This window comes from Canis lupus, chromosome 23 (assembly GCF_011100685.1).
Source record: "Canis lupus familiaris isolate Mischka breed German Shepherd chromosome 23, alternate assembly UU_Cfam_GSD_1.0, whole genome shotgun sequence".
Classification (NCBI taxonomy): domain Eukaryota; kingdom Metazoa; phylum Chordata; class Mammalia; order Carnivora; family Canidae; genus Canis; species Canis lupus.
This window is the reverse complement of record NC_049244.1, coordinates 17032015-17051462: the sequence shown is the minus strand read 5'-3', so window position 1 is coordinate 17051462 and position 19448 is coordinate 17032015. Positions and strand designations below refer to the sequence as shown.

Below are 19448 nucleotides of genomic sequence, written 5' to 3'. Positions count from 1 at the left end.
CAGGATCCTTCAGGACAGAAGACAGATGCTCATCTTACACTAGTCTATATTCCTCCAGTGCCTAAAGTACTCCACATGCACATGGTATTAAATAGCAGGATAAGAAGGGCAGGCAGTGTGGTATAGTCCAAAAGCAAAGCAGCAGCATTTCCATGATGGTAAAGGATTAGACACATCTCCAGGGGGACCAGTAGAGTTACATGCACAGTTTGGGACAGCACATAAAAGCAACTTATTAAAAATAGATTTCCTTGATACAATGATTGCAGAATAAGGTAAAAGAATCTAAATAATCAAAAATATATGGAGTTTCAAAGGAAATTTCAGTTGTCATGTTTGTCTCATGTCTACCTCATGAAGTACATTAATTGAATAATTATCATTACTCGGTGTTTGGCTATTTTTTTTAACCTTTTATCTATAAACAATGAATCTCCCCCCAGGAGTAGATATAATTAAATAAAATACCCTCAAGAATTACAAAGCATCTCATTTAAATGCCATTAAAATGTAAATGAACAAAAAGAAAGTCTTACAAGATTTTACAAAGCACTGGATTCTCTGTTATCATGCCTCTCCCACAGCCCCTTCTATAGCATTACCAAGAACAAAAAAATTATAAAAATTTTCATTTTAGTCATATCAAAATATGGATGCAGTTTTCAGTTATATTTCCTAATTAAAACATTGTCTACCTTCACACAAATTTAATAACAGCAAAATAACACTAAAAATCCACCATTTGTCCACAACTTCTAAATTCTAGTTGTCGAGTCAGGGCCTACTCACCAGGGCTGATGAGTTAATATTAATGACACGGCTCTAACTAATTCTATGATGCCTTACAGGATATGAAGTAGCCCATTAATCAATTCCCCCACCCATGACCCACCCAGAATCAGTTCTATTTGTCTCCCAACGCCAACCCTGCCCCACTCCCCACAAAAAAGACAATACAAGCCTTTTACTCAATTTATAAAACCATTCATCCAGCAAGCCAGGATAAACTTTTTTTTCTTTTCTTATTTTTTTTTCCTTTTTTCCTTTTTTTTTTTTTTTTTTTTTTTTTTTTACCTCAACTGTGCATCTTCTCCTGCTCAAATGGCTTCCCCATGTTTTCCATAGCAATTACCTTTGGGGGAAGTCTGCTCTGGGACAGGGTAATCATGCTGTGGGTAGACTCTTCAAATAAAAGTATGAATAGTGAGACAAATGCACACAGACACTTGCCTCTGAAGAGCTAAGAGCCTGGCCACTACCAATCTTTGTACTCACTATTCTGCCTTCTGTAGCTTCTCCAAGCAGCCCTCCAAAAGTGATTACAGGAGACATACAGGCACAGTATAGGAAAAGAATCGAGGCCAGGCACTGTAGACTTAATGCATCCTTGAAGTCACTCAAGAAAAAAGGTGTTTTCCTTTTGATGTCAAGTATCAAACCACCAAAAAGCCTAAATAGGTGAGATGAAACTCGTCAAACTGTACACTAGAGGATTCTAGCTAGTTCAAACTAAAACTATGGGCTACATTAAACTGCTGGTGCCTAGTGTTTCATCAACAAAAATTAATATCCTATTTAAATCATGATATAAATCATAGAAGATACACTCATTTAATCTAATCCACTGATAGAGGAAAGGCAGATCTCATTAAAAGACACATAAACATCTGTATTTTATGGACTATATATTGAGAAGACTGGAGGCAAATGATTTTATATGAGTAAATGTTATTTCAGACACAAATGTACAAGAAAATATACAATAAAAATAAATAAGACTGTACACTCCATTCATGAAAATGTGCATTAGCAATTCTATCAATTATTATCTACATTATAAATCTTAAACGCAAGTGTCAGAAAATACTAGGAAAGCAATTATAATATAAATCCCCAAATATCATTTAATATGAATATAGTATGCTATGCTTAGACTCAGTCAGTAGTGATTTAAATAATTTTAATGACTTTAAAATTAGTACTTCAATCAAAAATGGTTTTGGTTCAGGAGAAAAGCCTAAAAACTACTTAGTGCATTTAATTTACTGGACATGTACTCAAGCTTGTGTGCATATTAATAAAACTAAGAGGTTTTATCAGGAAGTTTAAAATCTATGTTTGTGCATCAAAGCCTTATCATTTCAATGTTTCTTTTTTTTAATCAGACTCTTGGGTACATCTAATTTCAAAGTGCCTAATAAAAGCTCTGCGAGGAGCAGGAACTTTTTCTTGTTCACTGCCTAAGACATAGTAGGTACTAGGCAAAGCAATAATTCAAAAAGGTTTTGTGACTCATAAAACATATAGTTATTGTGTAGAAAATACTGCAAAAAAATACATCAAAAAATTAATCTTATGCTTTAAAATGCTTGGATGTTTCAAGGTTTACCACTCTACCTTATTTTAAAGTTAATACTGAAATAAACATTGAACACACACTGACAAGTATACTCTATAAATATACTCAAGTATTACTCTATAAATAATCTGACAGCAATGGAAATCAACTTGTAATAAAAAGGTGCCAATGATAATCTAAAAAATGAAATTACATCATCAAATCAACAACTGATTAATAGTTTATAGGAGGCTCTCGTGTGACCATGAAATCAATGGGAGCCTGACTTGGTATTTCTCAGCCACTAACCCTATCTCAGTCTGAAGTTTAAAGAAGTAATAGTAACAGCTAATTTTAGACCACCACCTTTCATACCAGAGCAGTCTTATTTCTATGACAGTCACAGAGACTAATATATTAGGCAATGAATAAACTGTGAGTTTAAGTTGCTCTAAATTTTATATTCAGTATGCCAGTTGTTATTTTTCTCCTAAATAGTATTCTTTAGATATGTCATCAACTCCCCTAAATATTATGTCTATATAAAATAACCTGATTTGCTAAACAAATATATAACAGTCAAAATATCTTCGGTTCATAACAACTACCAGTGGAAAACAGTATCAATATCTACATGCTTTGTTACAGTATGGAAATACTGTAACATTTCTCTACTTCTACAAAATATTTTAAGACAATGTTTTACACCTAGCATTATTTCTATTTTTTATTATAAAATTAACATCTTCAACAGTTTTTCTAACTAGGTTTCTAGAACTCATAACTATGGTTTAATTACTTTACTACCCAATTTCACATTATCTTATGATATAATGCTCATTTAAGAGTTTTAAGTCTAGGCACATACACAAAAAATATCAGTTACAATTCCTCTGTTTCTATAATTCTCTAACATTATATGGAGAATTTTAATAGCACTCCACACCTTCTCCAAGAATGTTCTGTATAGGTAATGTAAATTACCCTACAATACTGTATAACTGCTCATTATTCTTAATGTATGATCCATAATACTTTCACTTTAAATTAAAGCCTGATACACAGAATTCATGTATTTACTAGTAAAATTACTTTTAAATGCATAATTTTCCTTAACACCATACACTTACAGAATAATGCATTTTTAAAGATGTAAAAAAACACTGTACAAATTAATTTCCGATATTTAAAAAAAATGTTTATGCCTTCTTCAAATCAACCTCTAGTCCCCCAAAAGACTCCCACACTGAATCAGTATTTGTACCCACCGTCCAGTCCTCTGTAGCTCTGGCCCAGCATGATGAGCAGCCTCATGAGTATCACCCGAGCTGGGGGCAGATCCATTGGGAAATACAGGAATCTTTCTCTTTTCCTGCATTTTATAAAAAAACACATTTTCAGAATTCTTTTTTTTTTGGATATTTTTTTTATTGGAGTTCGATTTGCCAACATATACCATAACACCCAGTGCTCATCCTGTCAAGTGCCCCCCTCAGCACCCATCACCCAGTAAGAATTCTGTTTTCAAAAAGCTAAGATGGCACCCTGAATTAGAGGGAACAGGAGATGCCATATTGATTACATATCTAATCAGTGCTCTTAGAAAAAATTATTCCTAATATAAACTTCTACTTTAAATAAATTGCACTTTAGAACAATATCTAATATTTGTCTATATTAATATTTTAACTTTATGATTGGCTTTTTGTATTTTGTATTCTAATAACAAATATACTATAATGCACATTTATACACACCATTTCAAATTACGAATCAGCAATAAGAAAATAAATATCCAATAAAACATCTTTCTAAACAGAATATGTAAAATATTGCTCACGCTAATGAAAAATATTTACATTAATAATATTAAAGGTAAATGCCATCTTTGTTTTACAAAAATACCTCCATGAAGACATAAGTAGCACAAGAGTTATCTGTTAAAACATTGCCATAAAAATAAATTTCCTATTAAATTTTCTTACTAATTCAAGATTCTTACGATAAAGGATGTCCCCTTCCCCCTCACTTAAAGAGAAAGAAGCTAACAGTAAATTTGTTACTTCTAGAGGTCAAAGGTGTGACAGAAAGAACAGAACAAAAGGTGGGGGAAGGTGTTTATCCCAGGAGATCCCCTGGGTCAAAAGCTCTGGGTGGACTACAAACTTAGAACTACTTGGTTTATATGTTCAATATTTATAGAGTAGTAAGACTTACCTATAATCATAAGACTATCATTTGAAAATGTCAAAATTAAAACTTACATCTTAGCTCAAATGGGACAAAATTATAGAATTCGTAAGGAACAAAAATAATGGAAAATACTACATATCAAAATCTATGGGATACAGCAAAAGCATCATTCAAGAAAATTAAGCACTGATATTAAGAAAAAATGAGAGAATAAAAATAAATGAATTAAGTAACTCAGGAAATGTGAAAACAAAATTCTTTCCTGTAGTGAATGCATGAAATAAAACAGCTAAAAGCAGAAACTGAGTCCCAAAACAAAAACCTTTTTTAAGAAAGGAAAATTGAAATTAAGTTGTAAAAGCTGTTCTATTTGAAAAAAATATGATAAATCATTAGCTAATGCTCAGCAAAAGATATGACAAGAAGGCAACTTCAAACCAAGGGAAATTTGCTACACACACACACACACACACACACACAGAGAGAGAGAGAAAGAGAGAGAGAGACTATACTGTACAATGTTTTGCAAATAAATTAAAAACCTTGATGAAATGGGTAATACATTAGGAAAACATAATTTCCCAAAACTGACACCAGAGAAAGAGGAAATAGGTAATTTTCTAGAAACACTTAATGACAGAAAAAAAGAGAAAGCTTACACAAACCAATTTCCACAGAAGAAATAAGTTTAAGCACACCATGCAACCAAAGACTCAGGCTCAGAAAATTTTACACTTATTCCTCCAAATTTTTTAGAACCAAATCACCACAAGACATTTAAAGTTTTAAAAGCTTTAAATGGGAAAGGGAAAGGAGAATTTACAAATTTTCTTTTATCAAACAAATATAACAAAGATATCAAAGCATGAAGACAGCACAAAACACTATACACCATCTACTTACAGTGATGTGAACAACTCAAATAAATTAGACAGAGATAACCAGAATTCTGAAGCTGAATCTTGGCTTATTCTACCAACACAACAGTGTTTTCATAGTATATATTCCATTAGTATGGTTCACCACAATAACCAATAAATAAAATTCACACAATCATCTCCAGAGATATTAAAAATTTCAATGAGACAGAGATCAGGATACTTTCTTAGCATGACAAAAATGTATATTTTGGTCTCCAATGTCAGTGACTTAATGGGAGAAACATTAGAGGCATGAACAGGAGTTCAGAATAAATTAAGAAATGCCCATTTAGGGGTGCCTAGATGGCTCAGTCAGTTAAGCTCTGGGTTTCAGCTCAGATCATGATCTCAGGGTTATGAGACAGAACCCTGCACTGGGCTCTGCACTTGCAGAGTCTGCTTGAGATTCTCTCTCTCCCTCTCCTTCTGCCCCTTCCCCAATCTGCTCACATGAGTGCATGCATGCTCCATATGTCTCTCTAAAATAAATAAATACATCTTGAGATGCCTGGGTGGCTCAGCGGTTGAGCATCTGCCTTCGACTCGGGGAGTGATCCTGGAGTTCTGGAATCAGATTCCACATCGGGCTCCCGATTGGAGCCTGCTTCTCTCTCTGCCTATGTCTCTGCCTTTCTATCTCTCTGTGTTTCTCATGAATAAATAAATTAAATCTTAAAATAAATAAAATTAAATAAATAAATACATCTAAAAAAATGCCCATTTCAAGTCAACTATCACTTAACACTGAGTTTCAGCCTATACAATTAGATAACAGAAAATGTATTAGAGCTGCAAAAATGATAAAAGGAGGGGTAATAATACCTTACTGCAGATGATAGGACTGAAAAACCATTACATACAATGAAAGAACCAAGAAAGGGAGGAGGAGGAAAAAGAAACATACAATAACAAATAGCCTTCATATATAAAAGTAACAAACTGATGATATAGGGGAACAAAACCCTCATTTACAATCGAGACAATAAAGACAAAAATGCTTATGAATACACTCACCAAGAAGCATGTAAAGCGTAGATAAGGAGAAATTTATTGCATTCCTTAAGGACACAAGAACTGACTTGAAATAGGAAAACAAGTGAAAGAAAACATACCATGTTCTTCAATGATTCAATGTTACAAAGATGTCAATACTGCCTCAGTTCATTTACAAATTTCACTGCCATTACAACTTTTGAAAAATCAGGTTTTACTTCTGAAATTAAAAGCTGATTTTAAAGCTTACATAGAAATATAAATATGCAAAGATAGCCAAGAAAATTCAGAAAAGCAAGAGTAATAGGTCAAGAGGGAATCTAGATCTACTGAATATTAAAATATGTTAAAAGCCTCAGAAATTAAAGTGTGGAAGTGGTTCATGAATAGAAAGACCAATGAAAGGAAATTCTAAAAACTGACCTGAATGCAAATGGAAATTCAGAAAACATAAGGCAGCATCACTTAATGCTTAACTTTTTAATGAATTAGAACAAAAAGGCAGCAATTTAGATAAAGATAAAGATAAAATTGGATGCATGCACCAAAATAAACTCCAAAGGATCAACAAACGATTTCAATATTAAGAAAAGGCACTTGGCAGGGGTCGGATGTGGGTGCGATGAACTAAAGATACCCAGGAATATTCAATCTCACTAATTACATAAATGTAAATTAAAACCACTTGAGGGATGCCTGGGTAGCTCAGTGGTTGAGTGTCTGCCTTTGGCTCAGGTTGTGATCCCGTGGCCATGGGATCAAGTACCACATCAGGCTCCCTGCAGGGAGACTGCTTCTCTCTCTGCCTATGTCTCTGCCTCTCTCTCTCTCTCTGTGTGTCTCTCATGAATAAATAAACTCTTTAAAAACGAAAAACACTTGAAAATACCTGACATAGAAGGATAAAGATACCTATCAGACTGAAATATCCAATAGTCTGACAATACACTGTTAGTGAAGCTATAGGGAAAGAGGCATTCATTACTGTGGGAGTCCAGAACAATGTAACCCAGTAAGAAGGGATTCTGGTAATATCTACTAAAATTATAAATAAGTTCCCATGTGAACCAGCAATCCTATTTCTGGGAATCTACCCTATAGATACACCCGCACAAGACTAAATCGCCATATAAATATTGTGACATGCTTTGTAAAAGCAAAAGACTGAGCCCAGGAAAAGCATAAATTACAGGATATCCATAAATGACACAAAACAAAGCTTTGAGAAAATAAGAAATATTTCTATGATGTCTTATTATCAAATCTCCAGGATATACTGTTAATAGAGAAAAAAAAAACGATACAGAACAGTACCTGTAGTATGTCAACTTTTGGTAAGAAAGAGGAGGAAGAAGTAAGACTATGTTTATATTGTCTTGTACTGAATAAAAACTAGAAAGATGAACCAATACTAGTAACAAATGGTCCTCTCACAGGACGCAGGTATAGGGGTAAGAAGGTAAATGCAATATGGCAGGGGTACACCTTCTCTGAGTGCACCTTTATATATATAGTTTTGATTTTGGAATCATAAAAATGTATATAACATATTCTAAAAGTATTTTAACTAAGAAAAAGTAACATACAAAATGGTATGGATTCTTACCTGAGAAGGAACACTTTTTGGTGGCTCTATGCGTATAGAAGGATCCCACTCTCCTGGAGGTAGGACAGTTACTTGATCTAAAAATTCATCAATTCCAGATAAGAGGTCATTTCTGTCTTTTGCTTTATAGGCTACATCATGAAAAATCTACAGAAAAAAAAATTGAACAAAAGTATTTTAAAGTTGAAAGAAAAATTCTACACATAATAAATCTACCTTAGGTACGATAAATACGTCTAACACCTGATTACAAAGCTCTGCCCCAAAGAAAGACAGAAGTCCTGGTCAATTTGGCCCTGCTCAGTGAAAAGGTTCAAAAATGGAAGAGAGAAATTATGGAGAAAAAAACAGGAAGGGGGAAAAGGTGAAATCCTAAGCAAAACCTAAAGAAATTATATCCTTAAGTCCAGGATGGAGAAAATTTCAAAATTTCAAGAAGGTGGTCAATAATTTCAAATGTTGAGGGGAAAATAAAATACCAAAAAGCATTTACTGGTCTTGACAGAAAGGTCTTAAAGATATCACCATAGGCAAATTGTTGAAGAGGGAATAAAATAAAATAGTACAGACAGCAAGGACAATTTTGTAAACTTTACCATGAACCACAACAAAAACTAAATTATGTTTCACAACCAGTGTCCACTTGAAAAGGATCTGAAATTCCACTTCTAGGGGATTTTCTAATATGATAAACTTCATAATCAGTATCCACCTCATAGGGTATTTTAATTACCTCATCTGTCATGAGAGTGGCTATTGATCTTCCAATTTCATGATACTGTGGTGCCTTGCCTGCTGGACCCAATAACAGAAACAAAAACCTAAAGAAACATTAAAATACACAAACTTAAATATAAACAACATATACACTAAGATCTAGGCAATCGTAAAGCAATCACTCAAATGTAAACTCAGAAACAGCATTCAGACTTCTTCTCCTATACCCCCTATACCAACCAATCACTGAGAAGATGACACTCTACCCCTAGCAAAGCAGACCACCAAAATTAAGCAAGGCATTCATAATTAACTTTCTACCACATTACTGAGCCCCATCTTCTTTAGGGTAAAGAAGTGATTAAAGAATTGAGTGATTTACATAAAAAGTTCTGATTTTCTTTACTCTTTTGAATTTGAGTAAACAGTTTGATCTAATCTGTATTGACAGAAAAGGTAAATTAGTAAATAAGGGAAATACCAATTCCATTAAATACTTACAATTAAGGTTTTCCTAATAAAACAGTTCATAGTATACACAAAAAAATTTATAATCCCTCAAATATGGTCTGGATAAAGACTCTATTGTGGTAAATAAGGTATTATGGAAGGAAAAAGAATTCTTATGACGCCACAAATTTAACATCAAACCTCCTATTATTTTATTGTTTTAATTTATTTACAAATGACTAAAAAGTATTTAACTTACTTAAGTTCTATCCTCATTTACACTACAGTAAAAATATTAATATTCACATTTACCCAAATTGAAAGTATTCATCTTCTTGTTTTATGAGAATTTATGAGATTCCATAGTGTAAATCTATGGAATTATTTTTCTTACTTACCTTAATACTACATCACTAGTGTAACTCAGGAAAGCATACTAAAAATAGGCACATATATTCCAATCAAGTTGCAAGTAATTCTTCATCTTTTAATACTACAAAAATTATTTTTAAAATATTTTTAAAATTATTATTTACAATTAAGTTTAAATAGTCAATAGCTAACAAACTGATTATCCTTTATAACACAACTTGCTAATTCTTAGGGATATGACCCCATCTGCTTTTTTACTTATGTATATTGAACAGAAAATTTTAGTCATGTCAGAACAAAGCATTTGCCTAATCCAGAGGCTTTTTATTACATGTAATCAACCGTATGAATTAATCATATGCTCATTTTATAAATGAAGCTTAGAAAATCTCAGACAGGTTTGACTCTCCCAGAAAAAGTGGCCCAGTAAGAATTCAACTCCATTCTGACTCCACAGAACCTAACAGGTCTAAAATGGCAAGCTGTCCTTTAAACCGAAGGCCCTAAAACACCAAACCTCTTATAAAAGGTATAAATGCTAAGTATCTTTTAAAAGAACACTTTGTTTTTGTTTTTTGCTTTTTTCTTCTTATTCCAGAAAAAAAGATAGCTCTTTTATTCTCTACTAGTCAAAGCATTCGATGTGTAACAATATTAACAATTGAAATAAGCTTTTTTTTTTTTTTTTTTTTTTTACATAAAGCAAAATGCTCCTTTTTAATCAAGAGATAAAAATCTTTAGCTTTAGGACATGCTACTGAGGATGTTAATCAGAATGAACTCTTTACCTTGTAGGAACAGGGACCTCAGTCAACCCTGAAAGGAGAACAGCAGGAGCCAATCTCACAAATGCAATTATAGGTCTTTCCAGAAAGTCCACTTCTCCTACCAGCACATTGGATGCCTCGGCTCCCGAGGGAATTTTTCTCATGAAATTCATATCAACCTATTGACAAATAAAGAATAATTAAAAATCAAATTTGCATGGCATTTGTAAGTCTATATGGAGAGAAATAGGAATGAAAATCTGCTTTTAAGACTACTATTTACTAATCAAAACTGGTAATCTAATGGATGTATAAACATCAAACTTCTCACACATGTAAAGAATGGAGTAGACAAATACAAAAAAACAAGCAAAACACATCTATCAAACAATGACCCAATGGCTCCATCATTCTCTTTACTATTTCAGAGATCTAAATTATGAAACATACAAACTAGAGAAAATGTTTAGGGATTATAGTACTATTCATTAAAACTATTCAGGACAAAAATAGAGTTCACAAACTAACAATGATTCATGAAATTATACACAGTGCTAAAAGAATATTCCTTTCACGATTATTTTTGTTTAATCTTAGAAATTAACTGGCCCCTTTGTATTTTATATATATTATTATAAGTTCTTTTTATTTTAAAGAGCTCTGTGTATTCCCTGGTATTTTCGCTTAGTGGGAAAAAATTATTTTTATTTTTATTTAAAACTAAAGTAAATAGCCATTATTGGTATAGATGTAGGACAGTGCTAGAAAAATCAAATTTAGTAGTCTGTGTATAATTACAAAGAAAAGGTTATAAACATAATATCAAAGTATGGGAACTTCATTTATATGCAGTTTCACACAAGTCACTAAACAACCACTTACAGGGCTATCTATTAAAAATAAAACCAGCACTTACAGCGGGCCTCTTGAGTCCCACACCCAGTGTGCCACAACTACAGTGCCAGGAGGCAGACTCCTGCCCAACAGGAGACAAGGAGGTGTACACAAGGACAGGCCAAGTAAAAAAAAAAGTAAAACTGTGACAGAGGAACAAAAAAAAAAAAAAAAAAAAAAAAAAAAAACCCGGCATCTGCCATGTCTAGAGGAGATCTATAACATAAATTATATTTATCCATTTAGCAAGAATAAACTGCAGTATAGTCACTGAAAACTTTTCACTCATCTGAAATAACAGAAGTACCAGTAAAAATATGATCAAGTTAGAAGAATTAAAAATACTTTGATAATTTTAGAGCAAGAAGCTCAAGCAAAGCTATAATGCAAGTCATTTTACATTCCTTTTTTGCAAAATGTGATTTTATAGATTTTATACCATAAAAGGCTTAAGAGAAATGAATCTTACTTGAAATAGTCACACTGAATTAAAAAATCTTAAACCAGATACAACAATGCTAAAATAGTATCTTAAGACAAACTAATACTATTCAAAAAATTATAGGAGCCACACAGAATTAATTATTCAGAAGTAGGCCTCATGAAGTATGCTTTGAATTCAACTACAATTTGAACCTAGAGGAGTTTTTTGCCCAGTTCCTTTGAAATTTTGAAGTTTTCTATTTCTATCTCACCTAAATATTCATCTAACAAAAATAAAAAATCATAGTTGAGACAGGGGAGTTGTCTCTAAACCCATGCCTTTACCTACCCATGGGGAAACACTGATATGTTTCCCAGGGACATTCCAGAAAGTACAAACACCATAAGACAGTAATTCTGGGATCTTTTTACAGCCAAGAAAGGGGATCCCACCAGTGCTGTAACATCATGCCCAGAATTAATCTTTCTGGTGGTAGTAGCTCCAGAACAAATGACTGTAATTCAAAAGGTCCTGAAGTTTCATGTTATCTATGGGTAGGTATAGACCACTATAATTCACATATTCTTTTGTCAAAATTCCTGAAACTAGTAAGATATAAATATATTCAAATGCTTTTAGACTGTTACCTTTCTTGTAATTTCTGACCTTAAATTACATATTATGAGCATCACAGGCAGGCTGGTAAGCACAATCTATTAAAAAATTATTGTAATCAATGCCAATAAAGTCACATTGCTAGTGATTCTCTCAGTAAGAATGATTATGACAATTTACAGGGAAGGACAAAATTACCTTGCTGAAGTCAACAGTACTATTCTCTCTGCTTCCTCCACCTCCATTACCTTTAATTTCTCCACTTTTATTATTGTCCAAGTTTCCAGGGGCAGACTGTGGAGAGGCCAAAATACCTGTATTAAGAACCAAAAAATTCCAAATTAGTAAAATGAAAATTCACTTTGTAAACTGACTCTGTTCATATCCTGAAAGTGATAATTTATTAAAAGCAAATGTGCAAGGTTAAAAAACCAAAAGTGCCAGGTGTTAGTATCATACCAGCAAGACAAGAGTAACATTTTAAGCAGTAATTAAGCTGTATATTTTAACATTTAATATAATTGGGATTTACAAAACAGTGGCCTTTTGCAAAAGGAAGGAAAAAAGTGACTAGGTGAGGATCACAGAAGCTGGAAGTCCTGAGTCTGATTACACCACTACAAATACTTAGGGAATGCACTCTTGGTGTATCTAAAACACATGCAAACTGCACAGCTTAATGATGCCAAACTACACTTGGCATACTTACTTCAGTAACAATATTTATTTTCTGATAAACCCTAAATGCAACTCAGAAAAATCCAAGAACTACATCAACTATAAGTTAAAGTTATCATAATGATTTCCTCAAGAATTTCATTTCTCTTGGCTAGTATTTATGTGCTGCCTACTGCCATTATTCCTAAGTACAACTTGAAAATAGCAATGTTTTTATAATATAAATACAAAGAGTAAGAGTTTTATAATCAAACACATCTGTGTTGAAATAAGTACGCTCTCTGCCACTTCATAGCCATGTGACTTTAATTGACTCAACCTAAAAGATTCAGACAGACCTATAAAATTAGTTTGGATTACAAATGATAGATGTGTGTTCAATTGTTAGCATGCTCATTTGAAGTGACATTCAGCAGCAACAGTAAAACAACAATAAAATGACCTAAAAATAACCTGCAGCCTGTGACCAATTGTTACCATTATGATCTTTGCAAAAAGTTCAAATCTCAGTATTTATAAAGTACATCTAACAATATTTATAAAGTTACATGTAATACAGATTTCTACCATTAAATGTATGTCACTTTTTTCAGAACACCCAGGATTTTCAAGTTCAAGAATATAGATTACTATTGCCCCAAACACTGAGCACAAGAGAAAAGGTGCCAGGCTGACCTACAACAGACTTGACTTGTAGTTTTAACTCTGCTACTCACAACAGTCTAGCTACCCACAGAAATTCAATTTAGCAGTTTGTGACTAAATCCTATAAATTTTAAATTTAATATTAGTAAAGTTCCTGATTTTTAAGCATAGCAGATATATCTGATGGATCAGAGGGTATCTTCATTTTTCTAGAACACACTGTAACTAATAATTGTAACTAAGTCATTGGGGTTTACTGCTTAAACTCAATGACCGAAGACCTTTGTGATATCCCCTTTTTTTACTAAATACCTATTAACAGGATGTTACCATAACCCAAAAACCTAAGTATAAATAGCATATATAAACTTTTGGGGCACCTGGCTTAACACAGTCAGTGGAGCATGCAACTCCTGATCTTGGGAGTTGTGGGTTTGAGCTCCACACTGGGTATAGAGATTACTTAAAAATAAAATCTTGAAAAAAAAAAAAAGAAAGAAAAAGCATATGCTAACAATTTAGCTATGTGTTCTAGAAGTGTTAAACAATTCTGAAATAAAAACTGTGCTAAAACTTATCTCATTTCTCACCACCTTAGCTTAGCAGAACAGTTATGTGATTGATTCCTCTTCTTTGACCTTTGTCTCTAAATTTCCAAAATAGAGTCTATTCCTTTATTAAAATACATGCCTAAGTAGGAAAAAAAGAAAAGGCTAACCAGTATTTTTCAGTGGCTTTCACCAACTTCCACATAAGAAAATGAAGACTATTTTTAATACCTTGGTGTCAACTGCAAGTGACCATCAATACACATACTTCCAATTACTAAATGTATTCAATCCACAGATGTATGATCAAAAAAATATATATGTAATTTCCCAGAATAGCCTCAGTCATCAGATTTTGAAGAGAAGAGTAGAATGAAGATTAAGGTGGAAATGTAAGGATAAAGCGGAATGGGAGAAGAAATGATGTGGAATTCAATACTGATAAAGCTAGAATATGATCTGAAGTCATCTGGCTAACCTGGTCATCTTGAACCTAATAGAACTGGCCTGCAGGTCCACATTAAGAGTTTTTCACCATTATCTTCTCTATGTAGTCCTCCCCAATCTCAGCTAAGGGAAAGCTGATTTCTTAATCAGTAAAGAACATCTCCCTGCTTGTACAATAAATTCCTGGTGCTCATAATTAAATGAGTAAATTCCCCAAAATTAAAACTATCTTTAGCACAGATAACTCAGAAAGACTGTACTTCTTTAAGAGAAAATAATGTATGCATATATAAAATCAACACTGAGATTTAAAAAATCATACTTTGGTAAATCTATTATTTTTTGCCCTTAAATTTTTCTCACAATAGCATATCTAACTAACTACAGAAAGATAAATCAAATATACCAGAGTCTTCTGCCACTAATGGTTTGAAAATCGAAGTAGTTGGAGCAGTAGTGCTCAAACAGAAGATTGTGTTGGGATATATGTATCCCATGGTAACATGTAAGGACATTTTTGACTGTCACAACTAGGCAGTGCTACTGGCAGCTAGTGAACAGAGGCCAAGGGTGCTGTCAAACATCCTACTATGCACAGGATAGCCCCTATGACAAAGACCTGTCCAGCCCAAACTGTCAATAGTGACAAGGTTAAAAAACATGGAATCAGAACAGAGCTATCAATACTAAAAATATACTTAACTCTTTTATATGTAATTACTCCCCAAAACATAATAGGAAACACTACTTTTTTTACTATGAGTTTGCACAAATCATGATCCTATGACATAAAATATAGTTTCTGCAAAATGATGCTAAGGCCACTTTCCCCCTATAACATAACATCAGACTTCAAGGAAAGTGAACTACGATTTCTAAGTGCTTTAAGCACCAGGTAATTAAACCAGAGAATAATATACAGTTGTTCCTGTTCTTTTAATTATATACCTTCTATAGATGTCTTCTTAAACAATAATTAAGGGCCTTTTCTTCTCTTTAGAAATTCCCTCTCTTCCCTATTCTAATTTCTTTTCTTTAAATCTCATGTCATACTTATGCAAAGCAGAAAAAAAGCTTAATACTATTCTTCAATTTTCAGATAATTGCTACCTTTATCCCCTTAACAACATGGCCTAACAAGCTACTGTGAAACAGTGTGTCCCCTCCTAGTTTCTATATAAAATCTATAATCCCTCATAAAAGCTGGTGAATGAGAAATGTTCAGTATTACTACTAGATAGTAGTAAAAACAAATGCAAGGAATTAACTTTAAAATCACTTTTGTTCAATGAAAAATAGTAAGTCTTGATGGTTCTTTTTAATTTAGACTGTTAATTACTTCTGAATAAATAATTCTAGAGTATTTCTTTCTTTTTGTTCGGTTACCACATTACTAAACTACATATTTTCCATGACGTACTAAAATCTACAATGAAATATTATACTGTGGATTTTGCTGTAGGTAAATCTGCTCAATTCCTTGCTCTGGTCATTTATGGTATGATCTTAGTATCTTTAAATCTTAGTTTTCTTCATTTGTAAAATAGAGATAACATGAACTTCATCAAATAGTTAGAATTATAAATATATTTGAAAAGTAATACCACTGTGTATGGAACACACTATAATAAAACAACGGTAGCTAGAACTATGGTCCTAATTAATGTTATAATGATTTAGCTACCATATTTCCATTTTTTGCTTCTACAAGTATATATATATATATTTGGCAACTACAATGAGCCTTCATCAAATATACTTGGTATGTTTGGAGAAACTCAATACAGAGAAGAAGTCTGTCATATAGTGGTAGGATCACGAGGATTTTGTCAGAGAACAGAGATGGTCCTTATTAGTTGTATGATCCAGGTGGAAGTTACCTAACTTTTCTGATTTGTAGAGTCTAGGTCTCTGAAAATGGGTGTATCCACCTAACTTTTTATACACATTAAATAGGCTAATACAATAAACCTACTCTACCACTAAGTGTTACATGTTATCAGTATTATGAAAAAATGTAATAATACTTATGTGATTAAAACCACTAGCTAGCATTTATATGCCACACTGACAGCTGTCAGTAAAAAGCAGTCACTAAAGAATACTCCTTTATATGCATTGGGTGGAAAGATAAACATGTTTAAAGGTACATATAATTACTATATTACAAAGAGCCAGAATTATCATAATATATAACCCTTAGATAAATTATAAGTCTTTTATCCACTACAAAATAATTTTTCTAATTCACAGACAAAAATATACATCCTAGCCACACCTCTAGGATCTCAGGTCTTGAAAAGTTCGATGTCAATTTGGAGTAAAGGTAAATATGGCACTAAACAGAAGACAACTAAAGTCTACTCCAAAATATAATACTAGTCTTAAAATAATGATTCCAGATAGCCATTAGAGAACTTTGATCTTCTCAGAGATAATAGGAGGAAAAGAACATTCGATCCTATTTGTGTAGGAAGGTAAAAATACACTGCATTCTTTGCACAAAAACACCAAATAGTATCTGAAAGACACATCACCTCATTGTAATTTATGTCCAATGTCTGTGTTCATTCACACTATGAAAGAAATGTACAAGAAGAAAAGCCACCAGTTTTTAAAAATTGTGGTAAATTAGAAGATTACTTATAAAAATTTCTACTACGTCTTTCTGAACTGTAAAAATGCCTTGACCCAGAAAATCCCAGTGAAAATTTTTGAAAGGGCTTTAAATTATGTGTAGTCCTCTTTGTAATCTTTTTATAACTTAAAAATGTTTAATACTTCTGTTCTTTTCTACAATATACTATAAAGAAAAAAAAAGACATGCAGAAGTCAAAACAAATTATAAGCATTATCTCCATATGCTGCTAAAGCTCTGTGCTGAAAGGCATTCCAAGTGCAAGTGATCCAGAGGCAGAAAGCACCACACATGGAGATTCTGAATAGTTGCCTGGAGTCATGTCAACATTTTCCTCATTCTTCTCCTCCTGGCCTTTCAATGCTTCTAAGTCTTCCTCGGGCGGATGAATTACTACTGTGGGGATACCATCACTGGCAGGTGAAACCAGTAGCTCTGGGACCTGAAGCTGACTCTGTTGGGAACTCCTGGAGGTCAGGCGACTGACGCTAGGGCTGGAAGGAGGGCTGCTTTGAGGGGTGGGTAGTGGGGTTGTACACCTCGAGCCTGCAGGGCTTCCAGCTCTTGAAGAAGGAAGAAGATGACTGAGAAGAAGAGATAAAGGCGATTCTCCTCTCAATGAAAGGTTTGAGGCAGACAGGCCTGTTCGCAAAGAGTGGCGGGAGGCTGAAAGGCCTTCCCCTGAGATAAAACAAATAAATGAAAAATGATAAAGTTCACTGAAGAAGGCAAATAGACACACACACCAAAATCAATTTACAATGTAATCTGCAAGCTGTAAGCCCAAAATTTCAAATTCATGCTATCAGAGTTAGCATGGCAATCAGTTTTTTAAATGTTAGAAAGGCACTGAAAAGTTGCTTAAATTATACTTAGTTCCCTGGAAGTGTATCCAAAAACAAAACAAAAAATAAAAAACAATGTGAATGATAGATGTGCAGGGCAATATTCTGTTAGTAATTAGAATGTCCAATAATGTGGCTTTAAAAAAAAAAAAAGATACAATGCAAAGTTGAAAAATGATAAACAGCAATTGCGAATGTAATAATAAAAGTAATTTAAGAAATAAAACCCTACACAAAACTTACAAGCACTGATAGTTTATACTTAGGGTATCTTTCCTACACTGTACCAAACTGCTATAGATAATTCTCTCACACAAGATAAGTTCACATCATCTAATAATTCCTAACTTAAAACTAGTATCAAATCTTTATATTAGTCAGTAGAACATCAACTTCCGGTAGTGCTCTTAAGTAAAATTTAAAACATAATGCAAGTTTTAGGAATTTTTTAAAAAGAAAAACATAACAGTCAATTTGAAAGGATATTCTTCAGCTCTCTAAAGATATTAATAAACATCCTAAAATATGCATCCATTTCTAATACAGCAGATAAAATTAAACAAATACATACAATCTAATTTAGCTAGATAATAAAGTATTTCTCCCCAACAATGGCAATAATGAAGTAAGTCTAGCACGTATCAAAAGGTCATGTCTATCTACATTTCAAACACCTGGTATCCTAAGTATAGCTTAGTGGAACATTGAGTTTAGGAAAAATATGAGAACTATGACAATCAATCCCACATGATCTAAGTTATCAAAGCCACATGCTCAACAGATCCCAGAAATATTAAAAAGATGAACCTTTAATCCATAAACCACCATCATTTTTAGTTAAAACAAAAGCTATATGCAGAAAAAAAAAAACTGTTAAATTACAACAATAATACAACAAAATAACATGCCCATGCTAAAATGACATTCAAAGGAAAACAGCCATTGTCTTATAATTAAAAGGAAGCAAATGACAATCAGGGAATAATCAGGAACCCCTCAATATGAAAAATGAAGATTTAACAGGGTCTGAGTAAGTGAACTCATTTCATGCAAGTTGAGAATATAAAATACATGAAAGATGAAAAAGATGTAAAATGTGACACTGGCTTGATTCTAAATTGAACTTAGGTCCATAAGAGATTTCTTTTATTCTTAAGGTTACTTAAATATACAAAGGCCTCATTTTAAACAGTTTACAAAGTTTTAATGGTCAAATGCTCAGAAGAAAACAGACCTAAGTATGTCACTCGGGCTGCAAAAGATGATTACTGTTGACTTTAGATATATTAAACTACATCCCATCACCAATGGCTGTTTGTAGAATACTTAAAAGCCAATATATGCAGGAGCAGAAAAGA

The 19448-nt window shown here is 32.9% G+C and overlaps 1 protein-coding gene and 1 long non-coding RNA gene across 11 annotated transcripts in view; one reads left to right on the top strand and one right to left on the bottom strand.

Annotated features, from left to right (window-relative positions):
- SLC4A7 (solute carrier family 4 member 7) overlaps positions 1-19448 on the bottom strand; it is a 109833-nt gene that overhangs the window by 33843 nt on the left and 56542 nt on the right. For 5 of the 8 annotated variants that reach the window (XM_038570657.1, XM_038570656.1, XM_038570659.1 and 2 more), the window contains exons 7-13: positions 17558-17926; positions 12488-12603; positions 10378-10535; positions 8784-8871; positions 8051-8197; positions 3607-3710; positions 1276-1450 (exon numbers count right to left, since the gene is read on the bottom strand). In XM_038570657.1, coding sequence (XP_038426585.1) covers positions 1276-1450; positions 3607-3710; positions 8051-8197; positions 8784-8871; positions 10378-10535; positions 12488-12603; positions 17558-17926 — 1157 coding nt within the window. The remainder of the gene's footprint in view (positions 1-1275; positions 1451-3606; positions 3711-8050; positions 8198-8783; positions 8872-10377; positions 10536-12487; positions 12604-17557; positions 17927-19448) is intronic. The other 3 variants (XM_038570661.1, XM_038570663.1, XM_038570662.1) reach the window with 1 other exon arrangement.
- The window catches only part of LOC106557642, a 67893-nt gene that overhangs the window by 36138 nt on the left and 12307 nt on the right, over positions 1-19448 (top strand). Inside the window, exons 4-5 of one of the 3 annotated variants that reach the window (XR_005376934.1) lie at positions 8181-8271; positions 10385-10568. The exons of 1 other annotated variant lie outside the window; for it this stretch is intronic. This is a non-coding gene — a long non-coding RNA (uncharacterized LOC106557642). Of the gene's footprint in view, positions 1-8180; positions 8272-10384; positions 10569-19448 lie in introns of those variants that run through there. One more of the 3 variants, XR_005376933.1, reaches the window with a different exon arrangement.